Here is a 22,677-nt window from a genome sequence, read left to right as displayed (position 1 = left end):
TAAATTCGCTACATTATGCAAAGCAATAAATAAATAAATAAATAAATAAATAAATATTTTTAAAATAGTAATATTTTAATAAAATAAATAATAAAAGAAAAAAATTAAACAATAAAATAAAGCAATTTCTCTACAGTATGCAAAATAATAAATAAATAATAATAGTAATATTTTAATAAAATAAAATAAAATAATTTCATAAAATGAATACTAAAATTAATAATAAAATGAATTCTCTACAGTATGCAAAGTAATAAATAAATAGATACTCAATAATAGTAATATTTAAATAAAATAAAATAAAATAAAATAAAATAAAATAAAATAAAATAAAATAAAATAAAATAAAATAAAATAAAATAAAATAAAATTAAATTAAATCTCTTCAGGATTCTCTAATGAAAAACAATTGCATCCGGCGCTACATTTACTCTAAAACCAAACTTTCAAATTTAACTAGCCCAAATAAAATGTAAAAAGAATACATATGTTGATTAGTTGACTTTACATTAAAAGGTAAATAAACTCATTGCTTTTAAAATAAATTGTTGGCATTAATTTTAAAATATTTGCCTTAAAATTATGTGCTTAGAACTATATGCACAATTATAAAAAATAATTTAACAGTTCCAAGATCAACAAGTTTACTTAATATTTTAAGCAACTAATCAATTTTTACAGTGTATTCCTCCCATCCAATCTATTTGTAGTCTGGACTTAATATAAACACCTGTGTATGTATCTGACAGTTAATAAAAGCAGGTTTGGTGGTGAGAGGTATGCAAAGTGCACTACTCCGGCTCGACCAATCCTCTCCAATTAAATCTAAACAATCATTCAGCAGGAGAGTTAAGAATACAAGCAGGCCCGAGTGCCAGAAGGTCTTCTGCTCTCGCTGCCACCTGTCCCAACACATCAGTGCCACCCGAGGGGCGCCAAGTCCTCCCCTCCGAAAGCTTCCCCTTCCAGGGCTGATGGCCACACAGCTGGCCCGAACCATCATCTTTATGGGAGCGAGCTGCCCTGATGCCAATTAGGATAACTGATAACCACAGCAGCGAGTGCTCCAAACACAACTATTTATAGAGCTCTTCCTCAACGCTCTCCCTGGAAGAAATGCATTTCGCTGGGTATTCTTACGGGTTTATGTCATCTACGCCTCATATCGGAGAAACGCGAAGCACCTTGGTTTTAATGTAAGGGTTTTAGATGAGAGCACTGATATGATTTAAGAGAGCATTATGTGGTTTGCGATGTTACAGGGTAGATTGGATAAGCATATTTCTGGTGGAAGGGCAACTTGTAATCAGATTTTGAGGGCAAGGAGGAGGAGAGAGTGAATGTTGGGGATTTGCACATTATAGATGAGGAAAATGACCTTAAATGTTGAAACGTTCCAATGTGGAAATCTTATGTGCTGATTTATGTTTTTGGCAATCTGTGCTAGCTTTTCAGGATGCATTGATGAGTTTAAAAGGCTAGCATTTGTTTTAGAAAGAAAGATTGCAACAATCAAGGCTTTAGTTGCTCATTTAAATCAACTGGTTATATTCTTACTCTGTAGATTCTAAACACGTGCTTTATGAAATTCATTTTTAGAGACTTGTTTTTTAAAGTAATAACGGATAAGGTAAAATGTGACTTTTTAAAGGATTCTTCAATAAATAAAGCGTTAAAAAGAACAGCATTTATTTTATTATTTGACATTGATTACTGTTAAATTTTGTCAATTTTAATTGATTTAATGAATTCTTTTTAAATAACCTTACATAAGTCTTACTGACCCAAAAATGTAACATTAACATGTATGAAAGTCAAATTACTATATCAAAATTAATTTATAAAAAATTAATATATAAAATTATATACACTTCCACAGACTCTTATTACATGTATGCATATATAAAAGTAAGTTTAAAAATATAATGGTAACACTTTAAAATAACGGCCTATTTGGTAATGTTAGTTAATGCATTTACTAACATGAACAAACAATTAGTAATTCATTCGTTACAGTAATAATTCATCTTTGTTAACATTAATATTAATGTTATTTAAGTTAAATAATGTTAGTTCAAGTTAACAATGCATTAACTAATGTTAACAAGCAAAATTTAGGATTTTATTAATGCATTAGTAAATGTTGAGCTATGATTAACTAATGCTTTACAAGATTATTCATCCTTAGTTGATGTTAGATAATGCATTAACCAACATTAAATAATGGACCATTATTCTAAACTGTGACCCAGAAATGTTTTTTTGTGACACTTAAGAAATGCATTTACAGTTTACATTTAACCCCTTAACTGCCACTGTTTTTTTAGCACATTTTTTTTCTAAACCTGAACTTATCTTGACAAACTATGTATACTATGCATACATAGTTTATAATATGCATACATATGACCAATAGTTTTCAAGTTATAATTGTAAATGTGGGGTGACAGTTACAGGTTCAATGTACACTGGCTGATTAAACTGGTTAATCTCTAAAAACAAAAAAAATAAAACATCATAAATAGATTTTACTGACACAAAACTTCTTGTTAGGATCAATAAAAGTAAATAATCTGTTGAGACTAACTTTCAGACACTCTAATTACATGTATGCATATTACGTAAAAGTAATAAGAAAATGTAATTGTCTTTAATTTGATTTTTTTTTTCATTATACTTTTATGAATCTGAAACTAAAAAAAGGATTTATTCAAAACATTTAAAAATGAATTTACTGTCACATCAATTTAACCCCTTGAATGTCACTGTCTGGACTTTTTTTTCTAAGTATAATCTGCATATACAGTCTATAATATGCATGAAATCAATAGTTTTCAAGCCTGAATTGTACATTTGGGGTGCGAGTTACAGGTTCAATGTATACTGGCTGATTAAACTAGTTAATCTCAAAAATTATTAGGATCAATAAAAGTGAAACAAGAACATAAAGAACAACAGCAGAAACTAAAGTTCTACTAAAACTTTCAGAGATTCGAATTATGAATTTTAACCATAAAACTAACTATATATTTTTAAATAAATAAATGTATTTACATAATACATATACAAATGAAAGGCATGCGCTATAGGTAAACTGGGTAAGCTAAATTGTCCATATGTGTGTGAAAGAGTGTGTTTGGGTGTTTCCCAGTGATGGGTTGCAGCTGGAAGGGCATCCGCTGCATAAAACATGTACTGGATAAGTTCATTCCGCTGTGGCAACCCCTGATTAATAAAGGGACTAAGCCGAAAAGAAAATGAATGAATGAATAAATGAATATGCAATTTTGTTTTTACTAAAATAAATGCATTTACTATAATTTTAATATAATATAAATGGCGCCTTTATGGACACCCAAATTCGTCTAAAAACAAGCATCAACAGATATACCAAAACAAATTAAAAAACAAATAATAAAAAATAAAATAAAGCCAGACAAAATGTTAAATACATGAGAGGAGCTGAATTACATAAAACATCAAAGTATAAAATAACATGGTAAAGGATAGTATACGAAAGCCTGCTTAAAAAGATGGGTCTTAAGATTAGATTTACAAGTGTGAAGACTATCACTGCTCCTTAATTCTAGGGAAAGCAAGTTCCATAGCAGAGGAGCCATAGAGCTAAAAGATCTGTCTCCTGTTGTGCGAGGTGGCACCAGGGAGAAAGGGTTGGCTGATCTAAGGGTGCGAGAAGGGGTATAAATATGGAGAAGTTCAGTGAGATGTTGAGGAGCAAGATTGTGATGTGCCTTGAAGGTGAGAAGAATTATTTTAAAGTCAATATACGATACTTTACTGGAAGCCAGTGGACCTGATAGAGAAGTGGTGTCACATGCTCGTAAGAGTCCTAAAACAGACACGAGCTGCATGCTTCTAAATCAGTTGGAGTTTATGCATAGTAAACGCATTTACTATAATTTTGAATACATTCTTGCTGAGGAATTGTACTCAGTGTGCCCAATATGAAAACTGTAATGGATAAATAATAATGAGACTAACTTTCAGACACTTGTATTATTGTAATATTTTCTTAGACCAATCAAAATGATCAAACAATTTTTTTAAGTGCAACAGTCTACATGTTATTATCATCATGACAAAAGCAGAAAGAGAAAGAATGATACAGTATATGGGGATAGTTCTCACTTTGTACATCAAAATTGCTTTTGGGAAAGACCTTTAAAGTCAAAGAAAATGACTTGAAGTATGTGTGTGTGAGTGAGATGCAGTTGAAGCGCTCTCAGAGTTTTGCTTCTTTACCCAGCATGCTCAGCCGAGATAAAGTAAATAAACAGTGCAGGGTCGAGGGCCAGGGCTCCCTCACCCTTAAAACAAAACACCACCCCCATCAAACACCCTGCCTGAGGAACAAAGAGAACAAACCAGCCGCCGGGCCCCGTTCCACTGACATCCGAGCGCTGCTGTCATCTACACTCACCACAAAGAAGAACAAGAAAAAAAAAACACTTCAAGAAGCTCAGCCAAAAAATGGCAAATCTGTGATTTATTCCCTCAAACAAGGAAGCAGCTTTCGACATTCTTCAGACACAAAGAGGGCTTAAAAAATACACGCTTGATGAACTCAAGAGCTTTGGTGTTTTTTTTTTTAGTTTTTTTTTTTTCCTGAAATTATAATCTGCCGAATTGAACGCAAGTTAAATAAAGCCATGAGATCATTGACGAAGCCTGAGAATTGCAGATCGCCGTTTTTCCCAAATTGTTTGTTTTGAAAGTTTAAATATAGCTTATGATGGTTTGTATAAAAAACAAATACAACAACCGCAGAAGTAAACTGCTTTTTATTGGATGTTCATAATCCTTTTGAACCTGTTAAATTGGGTATTATGTTTTAACGTAAATGCAGATTTAAAATACTAAGTGTATATGGATGAAAGATAAAAAGTGGAATTTGAGCATCAATACAATACAGGTTTAGTTATTTCTGTATATTAGAATGTACCCCATTTAATTTTATTAGATTTTTTCTGTACTTTTAAATATAATACATTAATATTAAAATTAGTATGATTACATATTCATTTATATACAGTTGAAGTCAGAACTATTAGCCCCCCTGTTTATTTTTTACCCCAATTTCTATTTAACGGAGAGAATATTTTTTTCAACACATTTCTAAACATACTAGTTTTAATAACTAATTTCTGATAACTGATTTATTTTATCTTTACCATGATGACAGTAAATAATATTTTACTAGATATTTTTCAAGACACTTAAATACAGCTTAAAGTGACATATACTGTAAATGCTTAACTAGGTTAATTAGGTTAACTAGGCAGGTTAGGGTAATTAGGCAAGTTACTGTATAATGATGGTTTGTTCTGTAGACTATCGAAAAAAATAAAGCTTAAAGAGGCTAATAATTTAGCCCTTAAATGTTTTAAAAAATAATAAAAGCTGCTTTTATTCTAGCCAAAATAAAACAAATAAGACTTTTTCCAGATGAAAAAAAATATTATCAGACATACTGTGAAAATTTCCTTGCTCTGTTAAACATCATTTGGGAAATATTTTAAAAAGAAAAAAAAAATCAAAGGGGGTTTCTAGTTCTGATTTCAACTGTATATATTTATAAGCATGGATTTATCTATTGCTATATTTTTATACACTGTTTCACATAGTTTATAATATGCATATGACCAATAGTTTTCAAGCCAGAATTGTAAATGTGGGGTGAGAGTTACAGGCTCAATGTATACAGGCTGAATAAACTGGTTATGTTCTAAAAAAAAAAAATAAATAAATAAATACATTTTACTGATACCAAACTTCTTGTCAGGATCAATACAAGTGAAACAACATCCTCAACAACAGCAAAAACTAAAGTTCTTCTAAATTAATCAGAGACTCGAATTATGAATGTGTAACCATAAAACTTGAAAAATTGAACCTATCCTTTGATATTTCTTTTTAAAAAAGTGTAGAATATTACAGTATATATTTAGATGTATTTAATGTTTTTTTATGTATAAACAATTACTTTTTTTGTTTGACGGAGACAAAAAAATGGCATGCTACCATGCATTGTTGTTTTCAGTTTTGAAAACATTATTTAATGAGTACCAAATACTCATGTTAGAAGGATTTCTGAAGGATCATATATCTATGAAGACTAGATTAATCTACCACATTAGGAAAAAATAAAATGTTTGGATTGCACTTAACTCCTAATGTCGCTAGTTAACACATTCAATGCATTTTTTCAACACATTCCATCATTTCTAAAATATCAGCCTCTACCAAATAGTTGATATTTTGGTTTATGGTAAAAGTACCGGAATTAATTCACATACTATGAATAGTTTATGCCATAAAATATTTTAGATTCTCATTTCACATGTTTTTTTTTTTTTTTTTTTTTTTTTTTAAACATGGTCAATCATTTGGTAGATGAGCAGTCGAAGAGTTTAATGAAGCTGAAAAATCAGATTTGCCATCGCACAATTAAAAAAAAGATTCAATAGAAACTATAATAAATTGCAATAATATTTCACAGTTGTTCTGCATTTTTATATCATAAATGCAGTCTTGATGAGCCTTCCTTCAAAACATATACATTATAATGACCACTTAGTTTTATTCATGGCAAAAAAAAAAAACTTGACTCATCTTAAAATTTTAAGGCAACAAACTTCAGGACATTTTTAAGTTTCCTCAACTTAAATCAAGTCAAGTGAAGTAATTGGGTTGAAAGTTGAGTCAACTCAAAAATGTCCTGAAGTTTGTTGTTTTAAAATTTTTAGTTAGGTCAACTTTTTTTTTTTACAGTGTGCTTTTTCTCCAATTATGCTACAATACACAACCCTGACTTAAAGTGCAGTTAAGACAAACACTTAATTAAACTTAACAATGAAACATTTCTGAAGGTCTAAAAAAAAAAACCATAGGAAGTGTCAATGGACATTCTCTGTGCAACTGGTTTGTAATCCATGCCTGTAGCAGCTACATAACTGAGACAGCTGCAGGCCGAGTCAAATGCCTGCGAGGCCTCAACAATCTTATTAAAAAAAGAAACAATTACACTGAACTCCAAGTTCCTCGAAGCTGGACCGTGTACCCAAACAGACCCTCTTTTCTGTGTATTTTTCTAAACTCTGCCGCAATATTTGCCTGTGTTTGCATTTAAAATACACGACTTACCCTTCCGAATCGGTTGGCGTAAGATCCTGTGAGCAAGGAATGGAAAACGATGATTGTTTCATCCAAGTCCCAAATGAACACGCGCTGAGAAAAGAAAGAGCAAAATCAATGCTTCACTCAGCATGCAAGACGATCTGATAGTCAATATGAAGGGTGCATAGATTCATGCGCTCTGGGATCACTAGATACACAGCACTGATGGTCACCACAGAAGCCCTCGACTGCGGGACCAACCACCTTCGGACCATCCGTCTCCTGCCCTCAATGCATTAACACAATCAATACCAACAAACTAATTAACTAGATTTGTTAACATGCTATGATGTCAGCTCGCTAATGGGGCTGAAACCTTGCTGAGATTTAGGTTTCATTAATGAAAAGAACGCAACTGCATGGTCAAGATATATATATAGCACTTGTAAACATTTATGTGTAGAATGTACACTGTAAAAAGTGAACAATTTGATAAATTTTTTTAAAATCTTGTTACACCTAAAATGATTAAATTTATACTAAAACACGTTTAAAAGATATTTCACCCAAAAGTTTAAACTACCTCATCATTTAAACTTCCTCATGTGATTTTAAAGATTCTTCTGCTGTTTCTAAAGAAGATATTTTAAACAACGCTGGTTGCTGGGACCATTAACTTCCTTCGACTTGGTAGGAAAAAAACATACTATGGAAGTCAATGGGTGCCAGCTAGCAGCATTTTTCAAAATATCTTCTTTTGTGTTTAACTGAAGAAAGAAATTCAAATAGGCTTCTAACAAGTGAAGTGTGTGTAAATTCTAACCAATTTTTTTCTTTTTCTGTGTACTATTTAAAAACAGCTGTTTAGTAGCCAGTTTATGTAATGACTACGATAAGTACATAGTATGTATAGCGATTATTGCATGTAAGTACACACAGTACAGTATGAAATCCACAGGTAGCAAGGGCACTGAGAAATTAAATGTCACCAAGATTTCAAATGATCTGTTTTTTCTCTGGTCTTCATGTTAAAACATGTGACGTGCGCTCTGAGTAAACTGACAGAATGCCGATTAATGCGTTTGCATGCAAAGCGAAACATGCAAAACAAAGCTTTCGCCAAAAAAACTCTGTTTAGGACATTTACATGTTGTAACATGCATGTACGCGCACTCTATAAACTCTGTGATGCATTATTTTTAAAAGGACAGTTCACCCAAACTATTTATTCTTACTCTCATCGTTCCAACCCTTCATGAGTTACTTTTTTTCCATTGAAGACAAAAAGAAGATGTTTTGGATAATTTGGATACTGGTAGCCATTGATTTCCATAGTGGGGAAAAAGTATATATATATATATATATACACAATAAATATATATTTTTTTTAAATATATTTCACAAATGATGTTTAACAGAGCAAGGAAATTTTCACAGTACGCCTGATAATATTTTTCCTTCTGGAGAAAGTCTTATTTGTTTTATTTTGGCTAGAATAAAATCAGTTTTTAATTCTTTAAAAACCATTTTAAGGTCAAAATCATTAGCCCCTTTAAGCTATATATATTTTTTTAAAAGTCTACAGAACAAACCATCTTTATACAATAACTTGCCTAAATACCCTAACCTGCCTGTTTAACCTTATTAACCTAGTTTAGCCTTTAAATGTCACATTAAGCTGTATAGTCTTGAAAAATATCTAGTAAAATATTATTTACTGTCATCATGGCAAAGACAAAATAAATTAGTTATTATAAATGAGTTATAGGGGCTGATATTACAGGGGGGCTAAAAATTCTGACATCAATTGTATATATAACAGTTGTGTTGTCCCAAAAAAGCTCATTTTAAATAAGTGATTTAAACAAACAGCAAACATCATAATTTTTTGAGTGGACTATGAAAGTCAATGGCTACTGGTTCCCATCTTTTTTTGAAAAAATCTTCCTTTCTGTTCATTAGCGGAAATAATCTAAAATATGTTTTAAACAAGTGGATGGTCAATACAGATTGACAGAATTATTTTTATTATTTATTATTTTTATTAACTATGCCTTTAAAGGGAATATAAAAAAAAAAAATACTACCCCATAATTTACTCACCCTCGAGCCAAATTTGGTGTATATGAATATGATTTATGTCAGACGAACACAGTCAGAGTAGCTTTAAATTTTACCCAGGCTCTTTGATGCTGTATAAAGGTGATGGGTAGTGGCTTTTATTTTGAAGTTTTTAAAAGCAAATAAACTGTCATCATCATACTAACCAATAGGCTGCAACAGATCGATGAGTTTTTTAACAAACATATTTCTAGTTTTTAAGAATTGTAATTTTTTTTTTTAAATTTAAACAATAAAATAATGCACTAATGGAAGCTTAAAAAAAGTCACTATCCAACACCATTATACAGCATGGAAGAGCCAGAATTAAAACTCTTCTGACTGTGTTTGTCTGACAGAAAAAAATAAAAATAAAATCATATACATGGAGGAAGGTTTGAGGCTGAGTAAATTGAGGAAAAATGTAAATTTTTCAATAATCATTACTTGATTTTATAAAGATTACTATTATAATCTTATCAGTGATGAATTGTATCAGTGTTGTTGAAGTCAGATACACTGACAGTCTAATACCTCAAGGTCAGAGTCAGGAGGTGGAGACGGGTTATTGTTCCTCCTTCCTCGGCCACGTGCCTTTACATCCGAAGCCCGACGCAATCGATCTGAATCTGAATCTTTAATGGGGGTTGATGGACTGTGGATTGTACTGTACTCTCCTGCAGAAAAAAAGAAAGGCAAAAAGTACATCAAAAGAGGAAAATATAAAACACTTTCACCTTCACATTGTGGCTGGATCTGTTTACCTCATTTGGAGCTCAGTAGCTCCAGAAGACACACAACGTCATATAACGTTAATATTATGTTAATATACATGAAATGACGTTGATATTTTGTTGATTTTAAGTTGCGTTGGAAAGTGACTAAAATACAACATCAAGCCAACATCTTAAACCAACGTCATATTAACGTCAAATACTGACATATTCGTCAGGTATGGCAACCAGAATCCAATGTCTGATAGACATCATAATGATAACGTCCACACAACATCAAACTGTATTATCATTAGATGTTGACATTTGGTTGATTTAAGGTTGTGTTAGAAAGTGATCAAAATCCAACGTCGAGCCAACCTCTTAAACAAATGTCATATTGACATAAAATACTGACATTTATTTGTCAGGTATGGCAACCAAAATCCATCATCTGATAGACGTCATATTGGTAACATCTACACAACGTCAAACTGTAACATTATTAGATGCTGAATTTGTGTTGTTTTTAGGATGTTTTGTAAAGTGACTAAATAGTAACATCTGTCCATTGTTGGACATTGATTTAATTCTTTTCAAACTGTTATATGAAATACATATTATATAAAACTATTATATGTAATACTTCATATTTACTACACAAATATATAAAATAACTGTCAATATATCTCAGTACACTTTAAAAGCAATATAATCATCAAAAAGTCATGACAACATATGTTTTATTTTATTTTTTTTGTTTTTGATAAATTTATTTATCAAATTTAACGTTTTAAGTAAGTTTAATTGATGTAAGTTGAAATGACTTGTAGAGTTAATTTGATTAAACTTATAACTTCAAGTCAGCAACAATTTATTTTTACAATGAATACATGGTGACCTTCTGGTTATGTAACTGAGCAATAGGTATTTTTATATAAAGAGTGCTTTCACACCTGTGGATCAATTCTCCTGTTCTGAAACAGGGATTCAAATTGTTACAATGTTGCACTTTAATTTTGAATGGTGACACCCACAGACATTGTCACCAGATATAAATCAGAGGTAAGACATTATGCATTATAGGCTTTACATTATAGAGAGAAATAACAGATAAACCAAGATGGCAATTCAGTCAATTTTCCTAACGGATAAACAGCTCTGACTAATAGTTCAGCATGTTCTCACTTTCAAATTTGACATGAAACACACATTTACTGGTAGGAATGACCTCCCGCCCTACTCATAATTCTCTTCATATAGCCGTATACTGTATATGCCTATTATTTATCAATAATACACTGTGACATAGCCTGGTTTGGATCGTTTTGCTTTCTCACTACAATCAATTTGCTCCAGAGTTCGTTTCAATCAAGCTGACACCAACTCATTCAGGCGATTTCAGTCTGATTGCTTTACATGGAGCCAAGCACAATTGCTGGGAAACGCACCAGGTTCCGAAACAAAAGCCTAGGTGTGAAAGCACCCTAAACCTATAATTATTGTCATCAATGACAGAAAGTCTTCTCCAATTTCTTCTCTAATTTCACATTTTACTTTTATAATTCTAAACTATTTTGTCTAAAAAGAAAAATTTTGTTTTGTTTTTTTAATTCTGAAATTTGTGATTGAAAAAAAAAAAACAAGACAGAAAGCAAATAGAATAGAATAGAATAGAATAGAATAGAATAGAATAGAATAGAATAGAATAGAAAAAAAAAAACTAAATGCACAGCAATTATCTGCCAGGACATTTCTTGTCATTTTAAAACCCAAATCCTATGCAAAGTGTAATTAATTACATCAGTGAAAAATCAATATGCAAAATTGCTTCATATTAACACAGTACAAAGGGCCCTATTTTTATGGACAATACATTGTAAAACTAATCACTAATTTGTAAATCTATGATCAATGCTTAGTGTTGCAAAATCAGCTACTCTCTTCTTTGTAGTAACTCCCATTTTTTCCCCCATATAAATGGGTCTCTCTTACCTGTGGGTTGCTCTGTGAGGGCCTGGCTGGTGATCCCTGATGGAGGCTCCTGCAGGGTATAGGTGGCAGTGGTGGAGGGTGTAGTAGGGCTGGTGTTGTTACTTGTCATGTATGGAGAAGTGTAAGGGCTACTGTTGTAATACTGCGCATACTGACTCTGGCCAAACGTCGGATAGGAAGGATAGTCCTGCACAAAGACATCAAGGCAGTAATGTGAGATAGCAGAGTGCAACCCTGCTACTTTACAGCGCAGATTCCAAAACGTAAATGTGAACATATGTCTCCTCTGCGCTACATCTGGACAGCGATCTGTCTTCACTCGTTTTTTTGTCTCCGCTCCTGGCATAATTCATACACAAAAAGAGCAAGAGGTAATCCGTGCATACAGTGGTCGAGACATTTAGAGTGATTCATATCATGTGAGTAATATGCGAGTGTACACATGTTTTATAAAAGCTTAATGGAGGAAGGAAAACATACTGAGCGTATGTGCCAAATGGAGGAAGAACAATTTTGATGTGCACTGTAGACTAGACTTAGAAGAGATAGAAATTCAGCTACCTGTTGTGTGCTATTGAATCCGGTCGAGTTTGTGAGGGAATTGCTTCCAGTGTAGAGCCCTGAAGTTGTTGTAAAACTGCCTCCTGTCAGAGAAAGAGATGTAACGGTGAGAAATCACAATGCAGAACACAGATTTTGAATTAAATTAGGTTTTCGGATGATTTGAGAAAGATGTTTTCAAACTAGCGTTGTTAAAAGAACACCTTTTTTTTTTTAAAATAGGCTTGTTTACAACTCTCCTAGATGAGTTAACACACAGGTTTCAAAGCCAGTTGCTGGAGGGCCGTAGCTCTGCACAGTTTAGTTTCAACCTTAATTAAACACCTTATCAAACTAATTGAGTCCTTCAGGCTTGTTTGAATCCTACAGCAAAGTGTGTTGAAGCAGGGTTGGAACTAAATTGTGCAGAGCCAAGTTTTGTAAAAGTGATTAATTATGTTACTTAAAAAAGTTAGCGAACCCTTTGTAACTTGCAAATAAGTTGACCTAATAATTCTGAACATCATTAGTAAGTATTTATTTATTTACTTAATAATTTTAACAATCCCAGCAGGCACAGGAGGTCAACATGACGTCAGATTGATGTTGTACCCAAATGTTTTGGGGATGTTGCATTTTGTTTAGAAATGAAAATCGGGTTGATGTCAGAACCCAATGTCAGGCTGACATCAGTGTCCAACATCCAACCAAAATTTAACCAAATATCAACGTCTAATGATGATCCAGCTTGATGTTGTGTGGACGTTACCACTATGACATCTATCAGACGTTGGATTTTGGTTGCCATACCTGATGAATAAATGTCAGTATTTGACGTCAATATGACATTAATTTAAGATGCTGGCTCGACATTAGATTTTAGTCACTTTCCAACACAAAATAAACCAACTATCAAGGTCATTTGACAAAGTTATTGGACATCATATAAATGTACACATGACAAATACCTCAATCTGCACACTCCAAATTGAAAACAGAAAAAAAAAGAGGCATTTCAAAAGTTACAGACAGAGCCTTCATTTTTACTTGATGTAAGACATGCATTTCAGATTAAAATATAAACTTAATATTCCAAAAATAGGTGCCATGTTTTAAATTGTAGATGGAGGTCGAGCCAAGCAAGACCTAAACCACCTTAAAGGCATTTAAGACAAAGCTTTGCAGGTACTATAAGGGCATGCAGGGTTGTTTGTGTGTGTGTGTGTTGGTGAATGGGAAATAACAGTGGCTTTATCTTTTCTTCTCCCATATCAGTGATTGGATCTTGGCTGACGGTCAGAGAGAAAGAGAAAAGGGGGTTGGGTCTATTATTTCATCCATTGCTACCTTTCCAATGACAGACATAGTGCCACTGTTGTGAAGGAGGGGGAAGGTGATGGGAGTTTTTTTTTTTTTTTTACCTGACATCCTGCCTCAATGAATATGCATATCTGTCTTCTTTTCAAGCTGCTCAAAGAAGCACCTTCTGGGTAATTAAATCTTTCTTTGGAGAGATAGCATCTAATGACTTAATAACATACATGACATGAGTTATAGGGAAAGAGACAGCCTGAAGGCAGCCTGTCGTGTTTGGGGTGCTTCTGGGAGTCACAGTGCTCAAATTCTCAAGCAGACTTAAAGAAAAGTTGCTGTAGGAGTGTATACCAGCATCGTTAAAAGTTATAGACAGGGATTTATTTTGATTTGTCACAGTTATTTTTTATAATTAATAAATGACAAATAAATTATATAATAATAATAATAATAATAATAATAATAATAATAATAATAATAATAATAATAATAATAATAATAATTATTATTATTATTATTATTATTATTATTATTATTATTATTATTATTATTATTATTATTATTATTTAATAATGCAATAAAACAAATAACAAAGGGGTTGGATTTGTTAACATTTTGTATTTACATTCTATACATTAAACTATACAATATAAAACACTATAAAACAACAAATATGCCATGATTCCACTTTTAAAAACCTATTTACAATATATCTTCAGTGACAAGACAACATATCAAGACAACCTTATCATGATTATTAATTAGTTTTTTCCATATATATTTCCAGTTTTTTACTTTTTTATGTTTATTTGGTCACACTTTATTTTTATGGTCCGTTTGTTCAATTTAAGTTACATTACATCTACATGCTAACTAATTCTCATCAGATTAGAATATTAGGTTGGGGTTAGGGTTAGTGTAAGTTGACATGTACTTGCAAAGTTTCTTATAGTCAGTTAAATGTCTGCTGAAGGAGCAGCACCATCAAAATAAAGTGGTACCATTTATTTTGTTTCACATTTTAGCTTTAGTCATTTCTGTACTTTGAATTAAACAGTTTATTGTAGTTAGTTGTCAGACCAACATTTCAAATTTTAAGTTTTTAAAGATTAGTCTTCAGATTCATCTTCAGATTATCAGGTTTATTCCAAAGAAAGACAATTTTTAATTGTGTATTTTTTAGTTAACTATATACTAACACTGTTGTAGAAATGGTTAATTAAATAACACAAATTTTAAAAACACTAGAGTTTCACAAAGTTACTTTTATACATTTAAACTTGTCTTTTTATGTAAATTATTCCGAAATAAGTGCCATTCACTTCAATAGTAAGAGCTTTTCAGCCTGATAAATCAGTTTTAGCACATCTTCCCAGAAGTTTCTTTTTTTTCCCCCAACAACCATAACCAGGTGATAAACTACTGAACAGCTGTACGTCCTGCTGCTCAGAGTTGTGAGTAACCTTAGAGTCCTCATTTATCTCTATAAAGCGTTCCCAACATGAAATGTGCACAAAATTACCTCACTGTGTTTAGATACAAAGCTAACTGCTAATTTGCTCAGCAAAAACAGAATCACAGTCTTTCATCTTCAGCTCATCAAAAGAATAACAAGGGAATCCCCTCTGACCGCAACAAACACGCAACAACTTTGCTTCTGGACAACCTTCTGGCACAACCCGTGACTTTTGTTTCTTTTTTATCTCTTGTTTTTCATGCAAGAACAGCAAGAGGAGCTTCTAAAAGCTGTTGACTTCCTCTCCAGACTTGTGCCGTCCCATAAAGCCAGACGCATCGAGCTCCCATTGCACAACAAATTAGCTAAATCCACAGTTCAAAAAGTCATAAAAGCCAGGACTCGTAGGAAAGCAGTTGACTCCAGAGAGAGTCCGGAGCCACATAAAAGCCAAGCAGGACCCCCTCCGGTCCCAAAAGAATGACTCCATGCTGGGGAGAGGCCTGTTTTTTTCCCAGGGGCAACAAAAAAGTCCCCCCTTTCCTCCCCCCTCTGTGCTCTGTCTTGCTCCAGTTAGTTCACTCAAGACGAGACACTGGCTCTCCTTATGGCCTCTCCAATTGGGAGTCCATTTGCTGTGCTTGATCAGTCCTCTTGCCATGGGCTATGTCTATCATCAGCGCACAATATTTGTAGCAGAAGTTTTGTAGGCCTCTCTGGGGAGCGAGCGATCAAGTCCAGATGGGCTTCTTTAAAACGCAGTCTGCTGCTCCTCTCACACGGGGTGCAGAATGGAGGGAACCAATTGTTGCTGTAATTATCATCTACTCAGAGTCCAAATCACTGTGCGCTCATGGTAAAAGGAAGCCGAAAGCTCAGACAGGTGTGAAACGGGAAAATTAATACCTCATTTATACTTAGATGTGAGTTATGAGGATTGAGATGCTGTCAGTAAGTCTTAAAGTGAATTGGCATAAAAGAAAATGGATGTAGAGTTGGGTTGACTCAAATTTGAGTTAAGTTTTTGTTTGTTTTTGGAGGCAACAATGGGTTAGCATTCTGTTTTTGTCATGTATTTGAACTTTTTCATATATAATCAAAAATAAAATTATAACAATTCAAGGAAAATGAGATTCAGATTACAATTAATATTAAGATTGTTTACTCTTCTTTATTAAAATCACACATAACTGAATATAGGTTAACTTTTTTACAATTTTATTCTTTTTCAAGTAATTCCCAAGTAATGATTAACAGTGCAAGGACATTTTTAACAGTATTTAATTTCATTTTATTTCAATTGGCTACGGAACAAACATAATTTTTTTTATGTCCAGTAACTTGTTTACTTAGCCTAATTAACCTAATTAAGTTTATAAATTGTACTTTAAAATTAATACTAGTATCTTGCAAAATAACTAGCAAAATACTTGTACTGTCATCATGGCAAAGACCAAAGAAATCAGTTCTAATGCTGTGTTCACACCAGATGTGGCACACCAAATGTGAATTTGATGCGCGAATGAAGTAAACTCAAAATTTACATGCATCTATTTACGTGCAAATATCAGATTTTAATAGCGTGAAAATAAATGCGTGAACATTTTTAGTTTACACACTTTATTAGAACGTCAAATTAGCTTTATTCGCACGTCAAGTTCACTTCACAATAGACGCTGATTCTTGTCATGGAAGGCTTCTGTCTGCCCGGTGACTTTAGCTTCATTGCTAAATGGCTAACATGGATTTTATTGAGAGAATAGCTGTGTTTATGTGTTTTAAGAAGGCTGAAAAACAGCATACATTCGTTCAGCGCTGTGTCTGAGTTCACTAGATCCTTTCAGATGTGCATCCAGCTCTGTGAGTTCATCAACTCCTCCAGAAACTGTACCTAGATGATAAAAGCTTCCAGCGGTGTTTCAGACTGAGCCCAGCCCAGTTTAATGAACTGTTGTCAGGTGCCGGCAATATTTAAAATGGAATTAAATATTCACACGAGGCCTAATTATTTTGTTTTCAGTTATATACACAATATAATGTTAACATTTTATAGATTTTCATACATTATATAGATTTTTCTCTAATCATTCTAGTCATTAAATGATTTTCCACAAAATAATTTAGATTTTACAGAAAAAACAAATTGTCTAAAACAATTGACTTTTGACAATTGACAATTGACATTTTAAATACAATACATTAGCAAAAGTACATCTGCAGAAGCATTGTTTAATTTTCATACAAATGAACAAAAGCCTGAAAAACAATGCCACAAATTCTGACCTAAAATAGCTCAGGTTAAAATTTGCATATCATATAATGTGATAATCCGCCAATCTGTGATGACTCCAGACCTCATCATTTTAAGCCAGGAATCTCCTTCTATGTTACATTTCTGGACGGCGATCAGAGAAAGCCAGCGCCGTTCCATTAGACACAAAAGAGCAGGGTAAAAACATTAATTTAATTGTATTCCTCTGACAGCTGGGTGCAGACTCGCTCTGAAGGGTTATGGGACAGCAGTTGGTATGGTATAGATGGAGAGGGGGGGCCTACATTTGGCTTCTGTGTTGAGTCTCTTCCTCTAAGTCCAGACCTGCCTAATCGATGAGGCACCGGGAGGAAGCCAATAGAGACAGACTGGCCTGGTTAATGGTCATCTGTCATCTGCTCTTGCTGTTAGTGGCTAATGTGTTTATGTCTGTGTGGGCTTGGAGAGGAAGACTGAAGGCACCTCAATTTCTGATTTACCACACACTTAAAATTCAATACAAAATAAAAATGAATAAAATTATATTATTATTTGATTACCATCCTGCTATTACGGACCTTTATGCTGTTATTTGAATTAAATTTGTCTTGTTGAAAAAAAAAGATGAAAAATCGAAAGTTGTCAGGTTTGCAGTAAAATAGGAGTGAATAAACCCAGAGAATTTTATGGTGAAAAATTCATGCTGATTAAGTAATCATTATTTCACAGTTACTTATTTATTTAATATTGTATGTATTATTTTGAATAATAGTATATATATTTTTTTTTTTCTCAGAAAACATATTTCTAAAGGTGCTATTGACTTGAAAATTTCATCAGATGTTGATAATAACCAAAGAAATACAAATATGAAAAGAAAACAAATCAATGTAATAGAAATATAATGTAATAAAATGAAATGACACAAGGAAAAAGTAATGAACACATGAAAAAAGGGAGGTGTCGAAAGGCAGGGAAAGTCCAGACAGCAGCTGAAATTTCCCAGAAGTTACTCAACAACCATTCAGCCCTTGAAGTCATTGTAAATACATATTAGCACACAAAAATGCAAAATTGTATTAATGTACAAAAAAGATCTCTACAAATCTCAAATTATATCTCTACAAACTAAGTCCAAAATATCTAACCCTAGTGTGAAATACTATGCTTCCCATGTACATAAAAACACTTTTGTATGTATAGATTTTGGTCAAAATGAAAAAAATCTAAAAATTTAAAGTCCAAAATATCTAACTGCAAAAAAAAGGAAAAACATTCAAGCTTTTTAAATTGATTGCTAAATTATCCACAAATGAAGATTTGCATTCCACGTAAAGAGACTAGATTCATACTCTTGGCTCTACACTATCATGATGTTAACTCTCATTGGTCTTGAATGGCGCGAACAGGCCATTAAACGCCTGCGGTCGGTACAGCCTAACACTTACAACTCTGGTGTTGAATCCGGATCAGCAGAAGCAGAACGTTTCTACTTATGAGGCATGGAAAAGAAGCTTCCACAGACCACATATGTCACATTATTTATTGTGAGATGCTCTGGAGAGCGTTCAAAAACGTGAAGATGTTTCTACTGTCACACATTATTTGGAGATTAGAGAGCTCAAACCAGCGCTAACTGTTGGAGGCTCGAAGGAAAACACTAGAGGGAGAAAAAGAAGGACAGAAAAAGACTGTTGGCTTTGGAGCTGGGACAATATCTTAAAAAAAAAGAAGAAGAAGAAGAAGCACTGGGTGGCAGAAAGTGTGCCTGATGCAAGTTTAATTCCCAGTACGCAAGTGTGACTTCCATGAACTGACCTCAAAGACGAGAGTCCCGGGTGTTCCTTCTTAAGCAAACATACTTAAGAACGTGCATGGCAGAAAAAGACTGGTCTAAAAGAAGAAAAAAGGGAATTTTTTCCATCTATGTTCGTTCGTTTTATGCTTAATGCAAAAAAGACTGTGTCTAACTACAACCCAATACAACCATATGCTTGAGGATGTTATGAATTGCTTCGTGTCTGCCATTAATTGTGTCCTCTTTTGAAGAGGGCCTGAGAGGAATCAAGCCGCTATTTCGTCACTCCATAGAGCTTCACAATATATAATTTTAGCATCGACATTACAATGTAAGCATCCATAATGGTCACATGGCAGAATCTGTAAAGTTGAGTGATTATAGTTGATCAGGAGCCATAGTTTATATGTGATTTGTAGAGTCACTGCATAATCTAACCATAGTTGAGTGAAAGTTTATCATTATGTGTTTTTAATATCTCAAGGTCATTAGAGATAAGTGTCCAGGGCTACATTGTTGCGAACCATGAAATACATTGCTTTGGCGACGTTTGCTTGCAGATTGTGTTGTCAAATCTACTAGTAGTTACTGTGTACATTTTTGCGAAAGTCAAAAATCTTACTGAGCTATGTTTTCTCATAAGTGCCATTTAAAACAATCGACTCCACCAATGAGCACAAATGGCACACTATACACTATGCACTATGTACTTATGCACTTACACAACAGCAAAGTACTGTATATACTGTACTGTATACTGTATGCTGATTTTTTTTTTTTACCATTTTTATTATTTGTTTTTATTAAGCTTATACTTGTTTCTTTTATTCCTGTTTATGTAAAGCACTTTGAATTGCCACTGTGTATGAAATGTGCTATATAAATAAACTTGCCTTGCCTTGCCTTGCCTATATGTATGTAGCGTCGTCCAAAATGGAACACTAACTTTTTTTACTAAGCAGAAATTTAAACCGTTTTCCTGATGATGTTTGATGGCTGCCAAATTAGAGAAATTAATGACCAACCTACCAAATAATACCTGCTATAAGTATAACCGCAGTCACCATCAGGAGGCAGTATAATCACTCTTGTAGGAGAATACTGCTTTCTCAATCCAGAATAATTAAAGTAATCCAACATCAGTGCCCGAAAAATCCGCTCCTTCTGCTACGTTGCTTTGGCGACATTTGTTTTGGCGACATTTGCTTAAAGCTTGTGTTGTCACTAAACTGTTGTGTACATTTTTGCGAATGTCAATTACGTTACTGGGCTATGTTTTTTCATATATGCAATTTACAACTTACAATCGACTCAACCGATAAGCTGCGTCCCAAATGGCAAACTATACACCACGCACTTATGCACTATGTAGTTATGCACTTACACACTCAACAGCATAGTGAATGTATGTAGTGTTGTCCCAAATGGAACACAAATGGAATGGTTTCTCAATCCAAAATAAATAAAGTAATCCAACATCAGTGCCCGAAAGCTGCGCCCCTTCCACTACATGAGCAAAGCAGTTAACGGGCAAGATTTCACACTTCATATTACCGGTTCAATAAGTGCATTCTTTTTAGATTTTTCTGTGTGAATGTAGTACTTACACTATTTATACTACAAAAGGGTGTAGAATAGTGCATAAATATGCAATTTTTTTTTCTAAAGCAAATAAGAAAAGCACATTACAGCCAGATATTGATATGCGACACAGTACAAGGTGAGCTACAGAGCATACTGACCATTCATCGATAATACAGAGCATTCATCGATAATATGTCTGATAAAGATGAACAAAAGTTGTCATATTGACCCATAGTGTTCGTTTTACCTAGAAACTGCAGACAAACATATAGCGAGGCACGAATATATGATTTCGCAAAAATGTAGCACATATTTCCAATGAGCCTGTGTTGGTTTTTATGGCCAGTGTAAGCATTTTAAGAAATTATAAAGCATTTATGCCCAATAAATTGTACAATTTGTAAATTATTCAAACAATAAAGGCTACAGTGCTATTTTGCATTAGATCATTCAATTGTTGTACCTGAATACTGCCTCAGAAAACTATAAAGTACAGTTTATTTCACTTTTTTCTTTGCTGTACTTTATTTATCTATGCTTGTAATTTGTTTATAATATTTTAATATTTTAATTCACTCCTCTAAAAAATCCTAATTAATCTAAAGTAATGATTTTATTCCCCAAACTGAGCAATTCAACTCATCTGGTGAAATTGTATTCATATCGCAATATATATTGCAGAAAAAGAGTGTTAGATTTGTTTAATATTGTGCAACCCAATGAGAAGAGCATAAGAGGGAAGGAGAGAAGAGGGTGATCCTGACCTTGCATCTGATAACTGTAGGGTGCCTGTCCTGTCTGAGGCGTGGAGAAGCTGGAACTGTAGCTGAGGAAGCCGCTCTGGCCTGGAGACTGAGCCTGGGTCAGTCCACCCTCTGTCTTGATGCCTGCCCACAATGGACCTAAATCAGTTAGTCACAATCCTCAGTGTTACTCCTTTCCACGCAATCCAATAGAGAAGACAAAAGTGGCTTGTTTTGCACTGGGCCTCAATTCAAGCAACCTTTGCGTTGAAGAGTTTCCTGCGCACAGATTTCCAAGAAATTTGCTAGTCGGAGTTAAAACAAACTGATTTTTGGATTAGATTGAATCAGGCCCAGTGCAGGTTTGCGATTTGCTTCCACTCAAACAAACATGCGAACTCTGGGGATTGTTCTACCTAAACAGCATTATCTGTGCGCATATTTTCACTAAGGTTTCACAAGGCTAGGAAAACATTTCTAGCTGGAGTTGGGCTCAGGGTGTAGACGATGAACTCAAATCTTCATATCTGTCGAACTAGCATAAAATTAGCAACTGTCTGGAGGAGTCACTGAGTCTGCAAATGCAAAACAAAAGGTCAGCAGAGTCACACGTTTCTAATGAAGGTAGGAAATGGAGCTGTTAAAGGTTGAGATAAGCAGTAGCTTGAGCCTGGTGATTGGCTTAATGTAAGTTTTTAAATTTGCTATCCCAGCAGGCACCTTGACATCAAAGTGATATAAAACTGAAAAATGCTAATTGATTTGATGTCAAAACCTTAACATCGATTTGACATCCACACAATGATGCCACTTTGATCACCATAATCACAACCCATGAGGTATTATAAGAAAAGCTTAAATTCCAAATTTTAAATTTACACTGGATTTTGTATCTCTACAAAACAAAATCGAACTGACATTAACATTGGTGTCAAAAATTTTGGAACAGGACAATTCTGTAGTAAATTTTTGATGACTATGTTAGATGTCAAATTAATGTCAATGTAGTTTACATCAGTTGACATAAAATCAATTGATATCCAATT

At 33.5% G+C, this 22,677-nt stretch overlaps 1 protein-coding gene across 6 annotated transcripts in view; it reads right to left on the bottom strand.

Annotated features, from left to right (window-relative positions):
- The window catches only part of eya1 (EYA transcriptional coactivator and phosphatase 1), a 92,836-nt gene that overhangs the window by 41,392 nt on the left and 28,767 nt on the right, over positions 1–22,677 (bottom strand). For 3 of the 6 annotated variants that reach the window (XM_056450420.1, XM_056450421.1, XM_056450423.1), the window contains 5 exons: positions 21,653–21,790; positions 12,507–12,589; positions 11,946–12,132; positions 9,772–9,914; positions 7,165–7,248 (listed from right to left, as the gene is read on the bottom strand). In XM_056450420.1, coding sequence (XP_056306395.1) covers positions 7,165–7,248; positions 9,772–9,914; positions 11,946–12,132; positions 12,507–12,589; positions 21,653–21,790 — 635 coding nt within the window. The remainder of the gene's footprint in view (positions 1–7,164; positions 7,249–9,771; positions 9,915–11,945; positions 12,133–12,506; positions 12,590–21,652; positions 21,791–22,677) is intronic. The other 3 variants (XM_056450422.1, XM_056450424.1, XM_056450425.1) reach the window with 1 other exon arrangement.

This window comes from Danio aesculapii, chromosome 24 (assembly GCF_903798145.1).
Source record: "Danio aesculapii chromosome 24, fDanAes4.1, whole genome shotgun sequence".
NCBI lineage: Eukaryota > Metazoa > Chordata > Actinopteri > Cypriniformes > Danionidae > Danio > Danio aesculapii.
This window is presented reverse-complemented; position numbering and strand designations above follow the sequence as displayed.